The 14,647-nt window shown below is 41.6% G+C and overlaps 2 protein-coding genes across 8 annotated transcripts in view; one reads left to right on the forward strand and one right to left on the reverse strand.

The window, feature by feature from the left end:
• Positions 1–10,421, forward strand: part of CDAN1 (codanin 1) — a 25,753-nt gene extending 15,332 nt beyond the window's left edge. The window contains exons 17-28 of the mRNA XM_084521380.1: positions 354–408; positions 1,289–1,422; positions 2,024–2,127; positions 2,979–3,128; positions 3,585–3,648; positions 4,145–4,223; positions 5,209–5,366; positions 5,502–5,609; positions 5,962–6,025; positions 7,167–7,369; positions 8,045–8,152; positions 8,709–10,421. Of these exons, the coding sequence (XP_084377506.1) occupies positions 354–408; positions 1,289–1,422; positions 2,024–2,127; positions 2,979–3,128; positions 3,585–3,648; positions 4,145–4,223; positions 5,209–5,366; positions 5,502–5,609; positions 5,962–6,025; positions 7,167–7,369; positions 8,045–8,152; positions 8,709–8,834 (1,353 nt within the window). The 3' untranslated portion in view covers positions 8,835–10,421. The remainder of the gene's footprint in view (positions 1–353; positions 409–1,288; positions 1,423–2,023; positions 2,128–2,978; positions 3,129–3,584; positions 3,649–4,144; positions 4,224–5,208; positions 5,367–5,501; positions 5,610–5,961; positions 6,026–7,166; positions 7,370–8,044; positions 8,153–8,708) is intronic.
• Positions 10,422–11,442: 1,021 nt separating this feature from the next.
• STARD9 (StAR related lipid transfer domain containing 9) overlaps positions 11,443–14,647 on the reverse strand; it is a 107,481-nt gene continuing 104,276 nt past the window's right edge. For all 7 annotated transcript variants that reach the window (XM_084521374.1, XM_084521373.1, XM_084521372.1 and 4 more), the window contains one exon: positions 11,443–14,196. In XM_084521374.1, the coding sequence (XP_084377500.1) occupies positions 14,095–14,196 (102 nt within the window). In that variant the 3' untranslated portion in view covers positions 11,443–14,094. The remainder of the gene's footprint in view (positions 14,197–14,647) is intronic.

The raw sequence follows: 14,647 nt of genomic DNA on the forward strand, positions 1-14,647 counted from the left end.
TGCTTAGCAGATGTTCCTTACTTATTCTTCTCCGTGGGTAGGTTTCTCCTTTACAAATAGCAGCAGCGTCAACAGTCCTGATTATATTCTCTAATCATCATGGTTCAGTTGGGCTTTGACAGTGTTCAGAAGCAAGGATTGAGCTACACTAAGTGAATGTAGAGCAGTTGATTGTGCATTACTGGGCTGGTCTGAACACTTGAGCTGCCAAGTGTAGAATTTTACTGTGAATTTGGAATCCAGTTATTTCTGTCCTTTTCATGGAAAGGCTGTTCTGAAGCCTGCACGTGACCATGTGTATAGGATTTCCTTCCTGCTGCGTTGCTTCAGCTTTTCCTTCATTTTCTCACCAGGACTCTGTGCCCTTGGTGGATCAGCAGTTACTTTATACCTGCTGTCCCTACCTTGGTGAGTATTTTATTGATATTTGTCCTAGCATTCTCTAGAACTTTCTTGGATTGTCTTTCTTAGCCCTCCTCACAGCTTGAGGTCTCAGCTGTGTGTAAGCGAGCCTTGATTAAAGAGCCTGCAGCTGAGAATAGTTATCTGGTAAAGTTGGGGGAGGGAGGCTGTACAGACAGGATAGTTTACCTGCAGACATTGAATACAGAGGAAAAGGGGAGCTCATTCTTCACAAACTGGAAGGAAACACAATAAGGGGTAAGTGTACAAATTTTTCATCCTAGGTATAGTGTAGTCTGAGTTGTGAGGAATGTCTTGATCCTTGAGCGTATTTCTGCTGCTGAGGCAGAGGGGAAGAATCCTTTTGTGTCTGATGCTTTGTCAGGTTGTTGTCTGAGGAATCTTCTTCATGAGATCTGATTGTCATTGGTGAAATCTTTATGTGTAGAGAACAGTGCCAGACGGTGGGGTGCTGTTCTGCTTCTTGGGACTTAACTGCTAGGAAAACCGTATGTTAACCCAGCTGTTCTTCCAGCATCAAAGCTTCTAAGGGTTGAACTGATGTTCAGGCTTTTTCCCTGTTGTTTTCTTCTGATCCTGTTAGAATTTTGTGTGATTCTGCTTGTCTTACTGTCCTTGTATATTTTTTTATGGTTCCTGCTTGCTGTGTTAAAAAGGGATCCATAGCAATGGCTGCTCCGTGATCCTTTTGAACAAGCCCCAACATGCCAGGGAGCTTTTTGGAAGCCTGTTTTATCTTTGGTGCCTTGCCCTGCTAGTTAGATGGGTGGGATGCCTCTGCTCTTCTGAAGTTTCAGCTGTGGAATTTCCTGAGTTTTTGATTTGTCCTGTTGTTTATGGGGATGGTGCATGTTTATCCATGCAGGTGAGCTGCGGAAGCTACTTGCCTCTTTTGTGGCTGGTAGTGGAGCAAAAAATGGTGGCTTTATAAGGAAAATCACGCCAACAGCTGCAGAGTCTTTGGCACCCAAGGCTCCTGTCACACAACGGAAACTGCAGGTAATGAAATTGGGGAGTCACAAGTGGAACCAGGGCAGGAGGAATTGCCTCCATGGGATACACAGTGATATCCTAATGTTTGGGAAAGAAAAGTATGGGCCTGGACAGCAGGGAAAGTTGTGTTTGACAGTTAAATATTCTTACTTATCATTGTTCTGGCTAAATTGTGTGGCTGTACTACCATGTGAGCGTTGAAATCCAGAGAAATTCAGTAAGCATTCTTGTGATCAGAACAACTACCCTCTCCCTCTCTTTTTTACAGAAAATGTTAGTACATTTCTTGTAGGCTGCTTTTAGTTAGATTTTAGCCATGCATTCCACAGAAGATAAGAACTGCATAGGAGCTGCCAGAACTCTCCCATTCTTCTCTTTACTAGTCATTTGTTTTTGTAGTTTCATAAACACTGGCGATGAGCTTCAGGTTAGAAAAAAAAATAGGGAAAATGTATTCTATAAAGGTGCTGAGTGTTACTGTAGCAGAATATTCTAGTATAGACAAATTGTCTGCCTTTTAGCTCATACAGTAGTTCTGTCCACTCTTGAGAGGAGGAGGATCTGAGTGGAGTGTTCTAATCAGTTGTCGCACTTTTCTCTTAACCAGGTGGAGTTGGAGCAGGCCTTCTTCCACAACCAGCCTCCCTCCCTGCGGAGAACAGTTGAATTTGTGGCAGAGAGGGTGGGATCCAACTGTGTTAAGCACATCAAGTAAGCACTGGCTATCTGTTCTGTGACTGAAGAGCATATCCCTCTGTTCCCACTTCATCTTCTCTTCTCCAGGCTAACTGAAGCTGGCTCCCCCTGTCTCTCCTTGTAGGCTGTGAGTTCCATCACCCAGCTTAGTAATATCCGGTGCAGCTTCACAGTGGTGAGGGGAGCAGTAACTTCCCTTCACTTGCAGGCTGCACTGTTGGTAATGCCAGACCAGCGCGATGCTGCCCTTCTTTGGACTCTGCTGACTTTTCAGCCTGTCTGCATGGAACCCAGATCCTTTTTTGCAGAGCTGCTCCATGGCCAATAGACCCCAGCCTGTATGCCCATTACAGGTGTACAGTCACCACCGTTGTCAGCCCATTTCTTCAGCTTCTGAGGGTCCTTCAGAAAGGCAGCCCTGGCCTCCAGCATGCCATTCATTAACTTGCTGAGGATTGGCTCTGTCCCACATCCAACTTGTCAAAGACATTAAATAGTATCAGCCTGTGAAGAACACTGGTTGTAGTGGGCTGCTGTTGACAGCTTTGTATTTCTGACCACTAACCACTGAGTGTAAAAGTACTGGTGCCACAAAAGTTACCTGTAACTATATGTTTCTATTAATATTTAAAAGCTTTTGACTCTTGAGTCTTAGTACTGTTCTGGGATCTCTATTTGCTTTTTTTTTTTTTTTTTCATGTTGAAAAGAGCAAGGATTTTCTAGCAGAGGTTTACTTGCATCTCTCTCTGAGAGCGACAGACAGCCTCCTGAAATAGGGCAAACAGCTGCTTTCAGTTAGTGTGCATTTTTTCTTGTATCGATTTCAGTGTGTCTGATTTTTTTTTTTTAATCTTTATTTTTACAGGGCAACACTGGTAGCAGAGTTGGTTCAAAGGGCTGAAGTCATGTTGCAGGATAAAGTGAAGGAGGAGGATGCTAATCATGACAAGCTGCTTGAAGAGGTGTGCGCTCATCTGTATGAGGAAGGGGCCCAGGCACTCATCAAAGGCAGAGAGTAAGGAGGAAAAGTTATTTAAACTTGTGCCTTCCCTTCTCTTCTTATTGTGGAATCTATAAGCCTCATTCGGCTTGGCCTGTCTTGCTCAGGTTCTAGTAATTATAAACCCTGACCTCTGCTCTTCTTAGGGTGACTGTCTGCTGTGCCTCCAGCCAGTTAATGCCGTATTTGTAGGAAGGAATAAAGGTGCTCTGTGTCCCTCTGCATCCAACTCCAAACGGGCATCAACTGCAGTTATTGTATTTCCCTTCTTTGGAAACAGAACGTTTCAGCCTGGGGGCTTGTAACTGATTTTTCCTTATCTGGTTCTTTTGGTTTGACGTACTTCACTGCAGTCTTCCAACTAGTTTTGACTGTAAGAGAGCATGTGAAAATTTCTACAGTAATGAGCTTCTGACTGTTGTCCAAGAACTTTAACTAATACTGAGGCACGTATTCTCTCTTTTCTTGCAGATTTTGCAAAAAAAAAGGTCCTGAGGCGGTAAGGGTGTTGTTGCCAGAAGAAACATCTGCAGCAGTATGTATTTTCACTAAAACTTGCTAAAGACCTTGACTTTGCATCTGGATTGTTACTGTTTTTCTGTTGCCGCTTCACTTATCACTGAATAGCTTAGAACAATGGAATCTGTAGATGCCCTGATGTAGAGGCTGACAGCTAAAGAGAGTCACCTCTGCCAGGCTGTCTGGGATGTTCTCGTTAAATTGGTGCTCTAACCAGTAGCTAACTCTTGAGACTAGAGTGGTAGGTAAATTGCATTCATCTTGCAAGGATAATGCGTTTGGTTTAGAATCAACTTCACAAAGAGTTGAGGGTATTTGTATGGGGCTGATGGGGTTTGGGAAGTCAAAATGGGTTTGTCACATTGCTCAGAGTAGCAGCACCCCCCAAGATGGTGGTGCTCTGGTTAAATGTTGCATGCCCATATTAAGCCCTTTCCCTCTAGACTTCTGATTCCTCACTGATTATTAGTGTTGTGACTGGAAGTATGTCACTTCTTATCCTCCCTGCAAAGGTTTTAAATAGTGCGGAAGACATTGCAGTGGAACTAGCTACTGAGAAGGCCTGTGGCTGGCTTTCTGCCAACATTACAGGTGAGTTTCCTTACCTTGAACTGGGCTTCTAACCTGTATATTGTACTCTTTCTGAGATAAAGGACTAGAAGTTTATTCTAGTGTCATGAAGTACTCAAGGGTAAAGAGGAAAAAAAAAAAAGTAAAGGACTGGCACTTTTCTTTTAGTGGGAAGTGTGCATTTGCTCTGTCCCTTCTTGTTTAGGAATAAGAAGAGTGATTTCTAGCTCCAAGAACCTTCTTCAGGGTTTTTTCAAGCTTGGCCCTTGTGATTTTTAGCTATGGAGATGTTTAGGATGGTGAGAATGAATGCTGTGGAAAGCTTCTGAAAATATCCCATCTGAAGTTGTCATAGCACTTCAAATATAGGATACAGTCACCTTCTGTCAGGCCATGTTATGGTCCCCGTGTACAGAGAACTTCTGAAGACTTCTTCAAAGTGAACACTTCTCTGACTGGGTATGTTTTCAGCAGGCTGCAGGTGACTCTATTCCTTTTAGTCTGTAGTAGTGCTCTAGCAACTCTTCAGAACTTCTCAAAACCCATTGTTTCAGGAGGTGATGCCAAGAATTTTGGAAGGAATACCCAGCACCATTTTCAGCAGCAGGAGTTCAGTGTTTTAGATGCTGCTCAAAATTTATTTTGGTACAAAATCTGTGTCTTTTCTGGGCACAGTGGTTCAACTGGTATGGTCATGCTGATTTAGCATTCTGCTTTGGTGTTGTTTCCTGGCTTAGCTGTTCTGATCATTAAAGCTATTGAAACATTTCTGATGGGAAATGAAATGGGTTGCTACTGGTAGTGGTAGCTCCCCACCTGTGCCTCTGGCCGTTAATGTGATGGGAGCTCAGAGTCAGGAGGGTTTGAAAGCATGAACCGGCCTTTCCTCATTCACAGGGGCTCTCAGAAAAGGAGGCTAGTAAGGGTAGCATTTGAAAACAGTTGTCTGCCTCCATGGAGGGAAGAACTGAGGCAGACAGGATTTGTTCCCTTTTTCCCTTTGCAGCGCTAATAAAAAGAGAAGTGAAGGCAACCTTCAACAGAATGCTGAAAGTCCCAGGGCTTCCCTTGCCCAGCGAGGAAGCTCTGGAGTTGAGAAGGGACTGCCCACCAGGCTGTCAGCACCGTGCCCCATTTCCCTCCCAGATCATCAACGAGATTAAGGTACATAATGTTCACTTCCTGGCTTGCTGTCTTTCCCTAGCTCCCTTTTAATTTTTCACCTCTGTCATAGGTCCAAAGATCTGTTCATGGAAATGCAGACTTGGTAGGTGAATCCCTGTTGTCTCTTTCATCAAGGATGTGCTCTGCGTTGCTGTGGGCCCACGGGATGAAGATGAAGTGATTGACCATGACTGGCTGGAGTCCCTTCTGGGAAGACTGAGTCAGACGCTTCGGTGCAGAAAGGTAGAAGTAAAATAAGCAACAACAAAGTTGGACCGCTTCGAGCCATCTTCATACTTGTAAACTCTGTAGTTTGCTTTGTCTCACAGTTGAGTTCAGTTGAATGTTTTTTTTTCTGAGCTCAAATGTGACCAAGTTGCATTGCATTTTTTACACTCTAGATACACTTGGCACTTGCATCTAGCCTTTGTGGAGCCCTTTGTCATGCAGGATCTCTTCTTGTCTTTCAGACTTTCTCCTGATTACACCTCTGTGCTTCTTGCTGTAAATTGTCTACTCTTTTATCCTTTGTGAAGCCGTGTTTTGTCCAGTTTGCAGGATGGGACAAAGATAAAACCTTTTCTGTGTTTTCTAGTTCATGTGTCCGACATCAGAACAGCAGCTGGCAAAGTGTACAGTTGAGTTGGCTTCTTTGCTGGGTGAGTCAGTCATGATAAGCTGTTTAAGACTAAAAAGGGGTATGAAAGTTCTCTTAAATCCTTGGGATCAGATATTTCACTATTTAGAGCTTGTGGATGTTTAGTTCTCTTTGTGCCTTGAAGTCTAATTTTTCCCTCTTCAAAGCTTTTTTTTCTATCAAACTTGGATGGTCACTCTTTTATTCTGTGACAGTTACTAACTGTCTATCATACTTGGTGTTCTTGTAGTTTTTGTAGTCTTTGTAGTTTCGTTTATTGATACCTTCATTTAAATGTCATACGCTTCTCTGTATCGCTGCCTCTGAAAAGTTGCAGCAGACTTTTTCCCCTGAATATAAATTACGCAATTATGTTTCTTGGTCTCTTTTTAAAGAATGGGAGTAACTTGTATTCTGTGTATTGTGACTTCTGTGAGCGCTTTCATTTTTGCTTCTCTTGGTCTAATGTGTTAAATACAAAGCTTTTCTCAGCGTGAGCTAGTGTTCTGCATGCAGATGCTTTCTCCATGAGCACTCTTCCAATTTTTTTTTTTTTTTAGAAGTTTCTTAAGGAGATTTTATGTGGTTCAGGCTGCAGTCCGTGCCTAAATATGTGAAATGGGGAACAGCAGTGTAAATCTGCCCATTTTCGTTAAATTGTACCAAGGAAGACCTAGTATCCTTCCTCTCTGTGTGTTTAGCTGCAGTTAAGCGCTGTACAACTTCACTTTCACTTGTATAAAGATACGCAGCTCAAAGCTATGAACAACTGTTTTATCTATTTGTAGATTCAGATGGTGTTTTACTGTGTTACTCTTCTTTCTTTGGAGTAACAGCTACGTCTTCTTTTATTAAATGTCAGTCATTATTTCAATTTCTATTCAGTCTTCTGTTAGGACTTCAGGCTGCATGCCAACCAAGTGGCATTCTTTATCTCAGAGCAGTATAAATATATTCCTGTATAATACTACTATAGTTTTAGAACTCATGTTTTTGCCTGTTGCTAAACTGTAGTCCCCTTAAGTTCAGTGGTTTACACTTAACAAGTGTTTTTACTTCAGTGATTTAGTTATGAGCTATACAAAATGTGCTATTGGACCAGGCAGATAAAAGTAAAAAGACTAATTTGCAGTATGGAAGTTCACCTTTCTTGCTTTTCTTAGTTTCAGATCGCGTTCCTCTAAGTGTTGGGATCAAGCCCCAAGAGAAGAGCTCTGAGAGGCTGCGAGTAAAGAACAATCCCACATACGGCCTTCTGAAACTGCTGCTTTCTGTCTGGAAGGAGGACTTCGGGATGCCTGTTCCCGTGCAGCTGATGTTCAGCAGGAAGAACATCGGTTATCTTTCGGAAGTCAAGCAGCGGGAGGTAAGGCTTGTTCAGCTGAGGGGCTGCCAGTTACCTGCTCCAGTCCCATACATTCATGTTAAGGTTCCCCTCACCTGCCACGTTAACTGATGGGAGCGAGGCCTGCAGCATTGGGTCTGTTGTCTGGGTGGCATTGTTTGAGTGTGGGTAGAGGGATGCACACTTGTCGGCGTTCTGTGTTTGCCTTGGGGCTGTTAGGGAGACACAGATTAATTAAGGAGCAACTGGCAAAATGGCCAGCTGGGCCTGGGAGATCATAGGACCAAACACATGATTTTGTAGTTGGTTGCCTTTGTATTTTCAGCTTTTGTTTTTGCACACACGTGGGTGTTACTTAGAAGATCCCCAACTACCAAGCTGAAAATTGCCCTATTTAGTTGCAGGCTAAACCCATAAATAAGAGTTCTTCAAGCTGTTCCTGAACACGCATGAATGAAATACTTGGTGTGTTTTGGAACTGAGGACTAGAAATTTTGAGATTTTTATGGTGGAATACAGTGTATGAACTCGAGTAATTCTGTTTGCTCATTTCGTATGTCGCTCACTGCTTTCTCCTCCCGCTCCTTTCCTCTGTGTCTTGATCCAGGAAGGCAGGACATGAACTGTGTAGGGATAGGGAAGCAAATGCAAAATCCGTTTCTTTTTGAGATGTTGATATTTTTTTCTTTTCTGCAGTGGGACTTGTTTCTTTTCATGCTTCATGGTCTTGTAGAACATGATCTTATGAGAACCAGTGAAATAGAGAGTTATTTGCGCAGCCTCGGAGAGCTCCCTTGGCCCTCAGTAAGTAACTAGATGCGTGTGAATACCAAGTGAAATCATAGAATGGCCTGGGTTGTAAGGGACCTCAAAGATCATCTAGATCCAACCCCCCTGCCATGGGCGGGGATGCAAAATAAGTAAAATAAGAAATAAAAAGTAAAGCTACAGAACAGTAAATCTCTTTCATGTAGATGAGGCCCATAACCTGCTTAATCCCATAATCCTGCTTAATGCAGCAACAGGGGCTGCCTGTCAACAACCTTGTTACTGGTACTGCTGCCTTGGTTGAAATCTGTCCTGGTGTGAATGTCAGAATGTCCAGTGCAGTGGAAACACTTCCAAGAGAATTGTAAAACAACTTGTGTGATGTGGTCTTTTTCTGAGAAGGGTGAGGGTCTGGGGGAAGAACTGAACTCGCTGGCCTACAGGCGTTCATCTTTCAGTCGTCGTTGTAGCGTCAGATTTTGCTCTGGACAACCATCAACATGTTTAACTTTGTAACCTTTTCAACTAAAAATAAGAAGCCTCTTTGACACTTGCCAATAAAGGTTCTCTGGTTTGTATCCGTTTGTTGCAGGATTTCCTAAAAGAACTGGAAATGCTGTCCCGAGTATTTACCTCAGAACATCATAGAGAAGAGCCCAGGACTAACCCTCGTGAACTGACAAGACAATTGCTAGGTACCGTGACAGCACAAAGTTAGCGGAGAAGGACTCTTTGAGGATTAAAAAAAAAACAGTACTAACGAAGATGCAAATGGAATTTTTAGAGTTTCTGAATGCATTGTGAGGCCCTTGCTGGGAGAATACTGTGTATGAGAGGTCTGTGCAAAAACTGCACCGGTCTTTCTGCTCACAGACACTTTGCAATGGTGACTATGCTGAAGGATTCGCATCAGCAAGTGGATTGCCAAGTCAGAAATCCCTTAAGCACCTTGATCATGGCTCAGAGCAGCCATTTTTTAGACTCACCAACACTTTTGTATTTGTACTGTGGCCAAACCCAGGGCTCAGTTCAAGTGGAGAAGTTACTCTGTGACCAGAGCTTGCCTGGTGGCTGGCTCTTCTCTTTCTGTCTTTTAACAGACTGTACGGTCAGGGGAGGGAAAAAAAAAAACCCATATGACATGGAGATGAGCCTATATTTATTTTTCACTGTAAGCTCAATTTCAGAGGATTGATTTTAATTTTTTTAAGTCTCATTTTAAAAGTAAAACCATATTAAATATATACACCAGAACATTGATGACATTATTCTTAAAGGATGTAGATGCTTAAGTTTTTTTCCATCTCTTGATGGAAATGGAACTTGTAATTCCCTGGGTTTTTAATAGAAATAAGGGAGAAGATATCTGATTATATTTTTTACTGAAGGCAGATGGCAGTATTTTTAAGACTTTTTTAAAGTATGTGAACATAAATGGCGTGTAGCTGCTATTCGCTGTTGTTTATAATCCTTGCCTTGAGTTTGAGTTTTATCAGACAGGAAATGCTCCAGCAAGAAAACTACAGCCTGGAAGACCAGACAAAAAATGTAGTGAAAAAGCAGTGTGACATCCTCTGGAGAGCTGGTTTGAGAGGAATCCTTTCTGTGGAGGCCAGAGGGCACTTCCTGCCCTTGTGGATAGATCTTCGCCAAGGGTGTGACTTCCATGCACCCTCCAAGTATCTCTAAACTGGAGTTTGGGGTAGGGACTGCTGGTGGTTAGCAGAATATTAGTTACTCAGTAGATATCTCTTAAGGAGTTTATTTTTTTCCTGCAACAGGATGCTTTTTCCTCTAGCACGTCTAGGTGTGTGATGTTACGCTGTTTTTTCAGAAAGAAATACTGTGTTTTGGACTAAGTGAAGCCCAGTGCTCTTTCTCTTGCTACCTTACCTCTTTTGTGTATAAAATTGGAAAAAGCATCTGAGTCAGTTGAGGAAAAAGACAACCAGGACTAAGTTAGGTTACTTCTGTTAAACTGTGTGACATGGAGAGAGAAACCACAGAGGAAGGTCAGTCTGAACTGTACTGATACAATACTGATTCGGTGACTAAGCATTGTATTGAAAGCTACAGCAAGTGCCATCGCTGTGCCTTTTTTAGGGATTTTTTTTAATGACATGAATGAAGCAGAGGTTTCCTGAAAGTGGGCATGCTGTGTGTATGGTAACGACATGGTAATACAAATGGAAGTAGCAAATATACCATAGCATTTCATACCTGCTCCCTGAGGCTATTATGTGACATTTTGCTGCAGCCCTCACTTGAAGTTGTTGTTTGTCATAATAAACATGATTAAATGTCCTGTTTTGTGTCCAACCTGGTGATGTACAACCTCTTTGTACTGGGGTAAGGTACAGGAAGGTACGTTGCCATGAAGCCTCGTGCAGAGAACATATGGTAACTTCTGTCCTGCATGCTATTGCTTTGCTTATACTGAAGTATATTTTGTTACATGATGGGAGGTGGAGGGAGAAGGTTGAATCAATAATGATAAAAATGTGCTCTCGTCTCTGAAACTGACTTTATTTGGGTATTATATATAAACTGTTTGCATGGATGCCCTAGCCAGTACTGGTTTCATGAACTCAACATACCTGAATTGTCCTTCTCTAACACAACGTGCCTGGAAATTTTCCTTTGAAAGGTGGCCAGGCCTGAGGACCAGTGTACTACTACCAGAGTGCACAGTTGTGCCCTGTTGGGCAGAATCCAGTTCTTCAGTGGGAAGCAGCAGGTAAGAAATACCTCTTTTTATTTCCTTTTATCTTTGTGCAGTTAATACAGTTCCTGGACATTCTGTGGTTACTATGTAAAGGCAGACACATGACTTTATAGCCAGCCTTAGAAACAATTGCATAGCACTGGAGGGACAGTAGGAACAAGAGTTCATCGCAGGCTAGGTAAGAGCATGCAGCCTTCCTTGAATCTGTCTTTCCTACTGCAGACTATTCCTCATTATCTTTTGAGAGATAAATTGAACTGTATTAATTCCCTTATAGATGTTCAGGTCGCAGGAGCTTTGTAACCAGCCTCAGTAAGATGCTTCAGTCAGTGCCTTGTTTCAAAACAAAACAAAAACCCCTTTGCTTGGACTAGGCACCAAGTCACAGAAACCAAATTAAAGGAGTGATTAGCTGCTTGGCTCATGTGCCACAAATTCCTACTTGGAGCAGTAGGACCCCTACTACATATATCACAAGCTAGCCTTTATATTTTTTTCCTTAATCCAGTGCAAATGTCCACTTTGGACAGCACCTTTTCCTGTGTAAGTACAGTTCCATAGGCAGGTATCTGAACTAGAGCAAAATACCACACGGCACAGGTTCTTTCTTGTGTAGAAAATACCATTTATTGTGAATATGAAAATAGCAATCTTGATTAAGAGCAGAGATGCAACAGTAGGTGGTACAAGACACTTGGTCTGATCATCTACTGCTCAGCAGTAATTTACAGGAAGTTGGGTTTTTCCCATTGTAGATTAACAGATTAGGTATCTGCTAGGTTTTTATTTCTTCCTTCCAAACAAACCAATGCCATATGTAACAGGTACCATAAAATGTTATATTTGCAAATGAAAACATTCATATAAATAGGCTTTTTAGTATCAAGTGAAGATTGTATTAAAAAAAAGTTACATTAATACCGATAAAAATAAAAATTAGCTTTGATAGCATATAAAAACGTTTCAAAACAAGCATATATAAATAACTTAATTTGTAAACATAGAAAAAACAATCTTATGTATATATAAAAATAAACATCTGATGCACTGTACAATAAGACATTATCCTTCATAGGCACTGGTATCGTTGAACAACAGGAGTCCCCCGTGATGTTTTTCCTACAAAACTGCTTTAACACTAGTGCCATGTCCAAAATAAAAGAAAAGAAGCGAAGCACTGAGCAAATCTCCTGTAGAGCGTATGAGGACCTCCCTCACCTCTGCCTGAAATCTGTTGGAAGCAGCACAGGGGACGGAGCCAATACCCTGTGCTGCAGTTTCCACTCACTTTTTCTAGGGCTTTTATATATTGCCTTATACAACCTTCTTTTTTTATTTTTTTTATTTTTTTTTTATTTTTTGCTTCCCACAAAAAGGTATGACAGGTTGCAAATGTGGAAAGCTGTCTTTTTGTGCAGCTGCTGGGGCCATGGAAGATGCGTAACGCTGGAAGCAAACCATGCCATGACTCAATTTGGCAGGCTTTTAAGAAAAGGCTGAGCCTCTTCAAAAGGGCATGGTAATACAGTGGTGGTAACTTTTAACCAGGACCACCTAAAGATGAAAGCAAAGCAAATTTATAAAGTGAAACCTATTTTCCTACCTGGTATAGTCTGGGGAAGGGTGGGGGAAAGAGCCTTGCTGGTATGCCTCAAAACTGCTATTTTCTTAAATATCAATTTAAAACAGCTACCGTCTTCTGTTTTAAAACTTAATCTATTCATGACAGGAAGTAACATAGAAGCTGAGAGCCAAAATTACGCCTGTGCAAAGTTATAGTTAAAAGTAGATCTTGGCTTGTGACACAAAGGTGAGAAGTGCAACTAGCTTCACTGTGTGCTGGGGAAATATGTCTCTTACTGCAAGTGTGTTAAAGTAGCAGAGGCCGAATGGTAAGGTGGATGCTTGAATGCACATTTCTCACTTGACAAATCTCAAGTGCAACAGCTTCTTGAACTATGTGGGCTTTTCTTGAGCTAAAGAAAGAATATTATAGCAGCTTTTATTGCTTAGATATCTAAATGATTCTTTACTGTTGTGCTGAAGAACTAAATGAAGTTATTTAGACATTTGATTGTGGTTTTGTTTCATTTTAGGAATGTGTGACCAAGCATGTAAAGCCTAACAACAGGATTGTTGGACAAAGCTCAACAGAAATGAGGTAATTGAATGGGGAGACTCTATTCGCTGCTGTGAAGACAGCTGTTCATGTTGTGAACAGAAGCGTGATGGTAAGAACATGGTCTGCGCTAGATTTTCAATTCTTAATGCTTCTGGGTGTGCTTAAGTATAGAAAGGCAGGTGGAAAAAGCCATTATGGAAAAGTGCTGGAGCTACTCTCATTTGCGGGATTGAAATTCTAGCAACAAGCTGATTACTCAGTACTATTCCCTATTAATGACAAGGTCTTATTGTTCACAACTGTCAGTTTGGTTTCTCTACTTCAAAGCACCTAAATCTGCAGTGCAGTAGAACTGGTCCTGAGGTGTGGTGGTTTGCAATATTGCTGCATAGTGTAGTGGCAATCTGAAACACCTTACGCTGCCTACTGGAAGTAGTCAGCCAACTAGATGAGAAAAATCTAGCCAGGGTGTAGGGTGGCTAGTGGATATCGTGCTGATTTTGACCTCCCTTCAAGGGGAAGTAAATCATTTAGCCTGGCAAGTGCTATCATATCATTACTGTTTGAGGAATTCCGCATTTGATACTTATCTCAGTATCAGTAAGTGGCCTTGCACTTCTGCTTAAGAACTTGTAAAAGCTCTCAAGCCATGCGTGTACTGTTTGCAGTTTTTACTGCGTTTAATTGTTTCCATTGCTTTTTTCTCACCACTGCTTAAACTTCCTTGAAGAGAGAATGTTGATCTTTATAACAACTCTTCAAAAACTAAAACAAAGTAATACACTTCTGTATGTAAGGTCCTGGATATTGTAAACAGAATTCTCTTTCTCTGCTGTAGGTAGAGGCAGCACGCCTTCCTAACTGCTCCAAAGGGATTTCTTCCACATCTGTCTCCAGAAAGACAGGTTCCCCATTTAAAAACTTGCTGGATTTCTTCTAAGCAGCATTTGCTAAAATGATCCTTTTCTTCCAAACTGTACCTTTGTATAGTCCAAAGTTACCAACGAGACTCCTCAAGTAAGGTTTGACTGTGCCTGTCTTATGAGCTGGTATTTTACATTACCCTTATGGATGCTTGCGTCTCTTGATGATCTGTCACATTCTCTTAAATATTCTGGTTTCTTCTAAACGCTAACTAGCAAGAAAGTGGGCTAGTCGAGCAATGACCAGAGGCTGGCGCTTTGCAATGGAACTCAGGAGCCTTGCTGGGATAGCTGGAGCACCAAGATCCACCTGTAGAAAGTGGAAGAAAGGTATGTGGTTGTGGGCGTGTTGTACCCATTTTTGTACAAAACATTTATACTGCCTGGAATAGCTCTGATGCTGCAATTTGCATGGTGGTTTATATCTCTTCTTCCCAATACTCTATGGACATTCAAAGCTTGGCGTATTCGATACTGCTTTCCCACCCACACTGGTTTTGAGTTTGAGCTTAGATTAAGTATTGCTAGTTTGAAACAGTGGTGCTGAAAATTCTTATGCATGTATTAATTAAAGAGCAATATAAAATGTATATTGTAAAATGCATATACATTACGTATATGCATTTAAAAAGCATACACTGATTATTTAAAGCTGATATTTTAAAAATGGTGTCCTAAAATCCTATAAATGGAATCAATTCTTTGAAGTTATCTCTAAGTTGAGCCCTTTAAAGTTAAGAAGACCATGGTGTTCTCTTCCG

Source organism: Aythya ferina (genome assembly GCF_964211825.1).
Source record: "Aythya ferina genome assembly, chromosome: 5".
Lineage (NCBI taxonomy): Eukaryota > Metazoa > Chordata > Aves > Anseriformes > Anatidae > Aythya > Aythya ferina.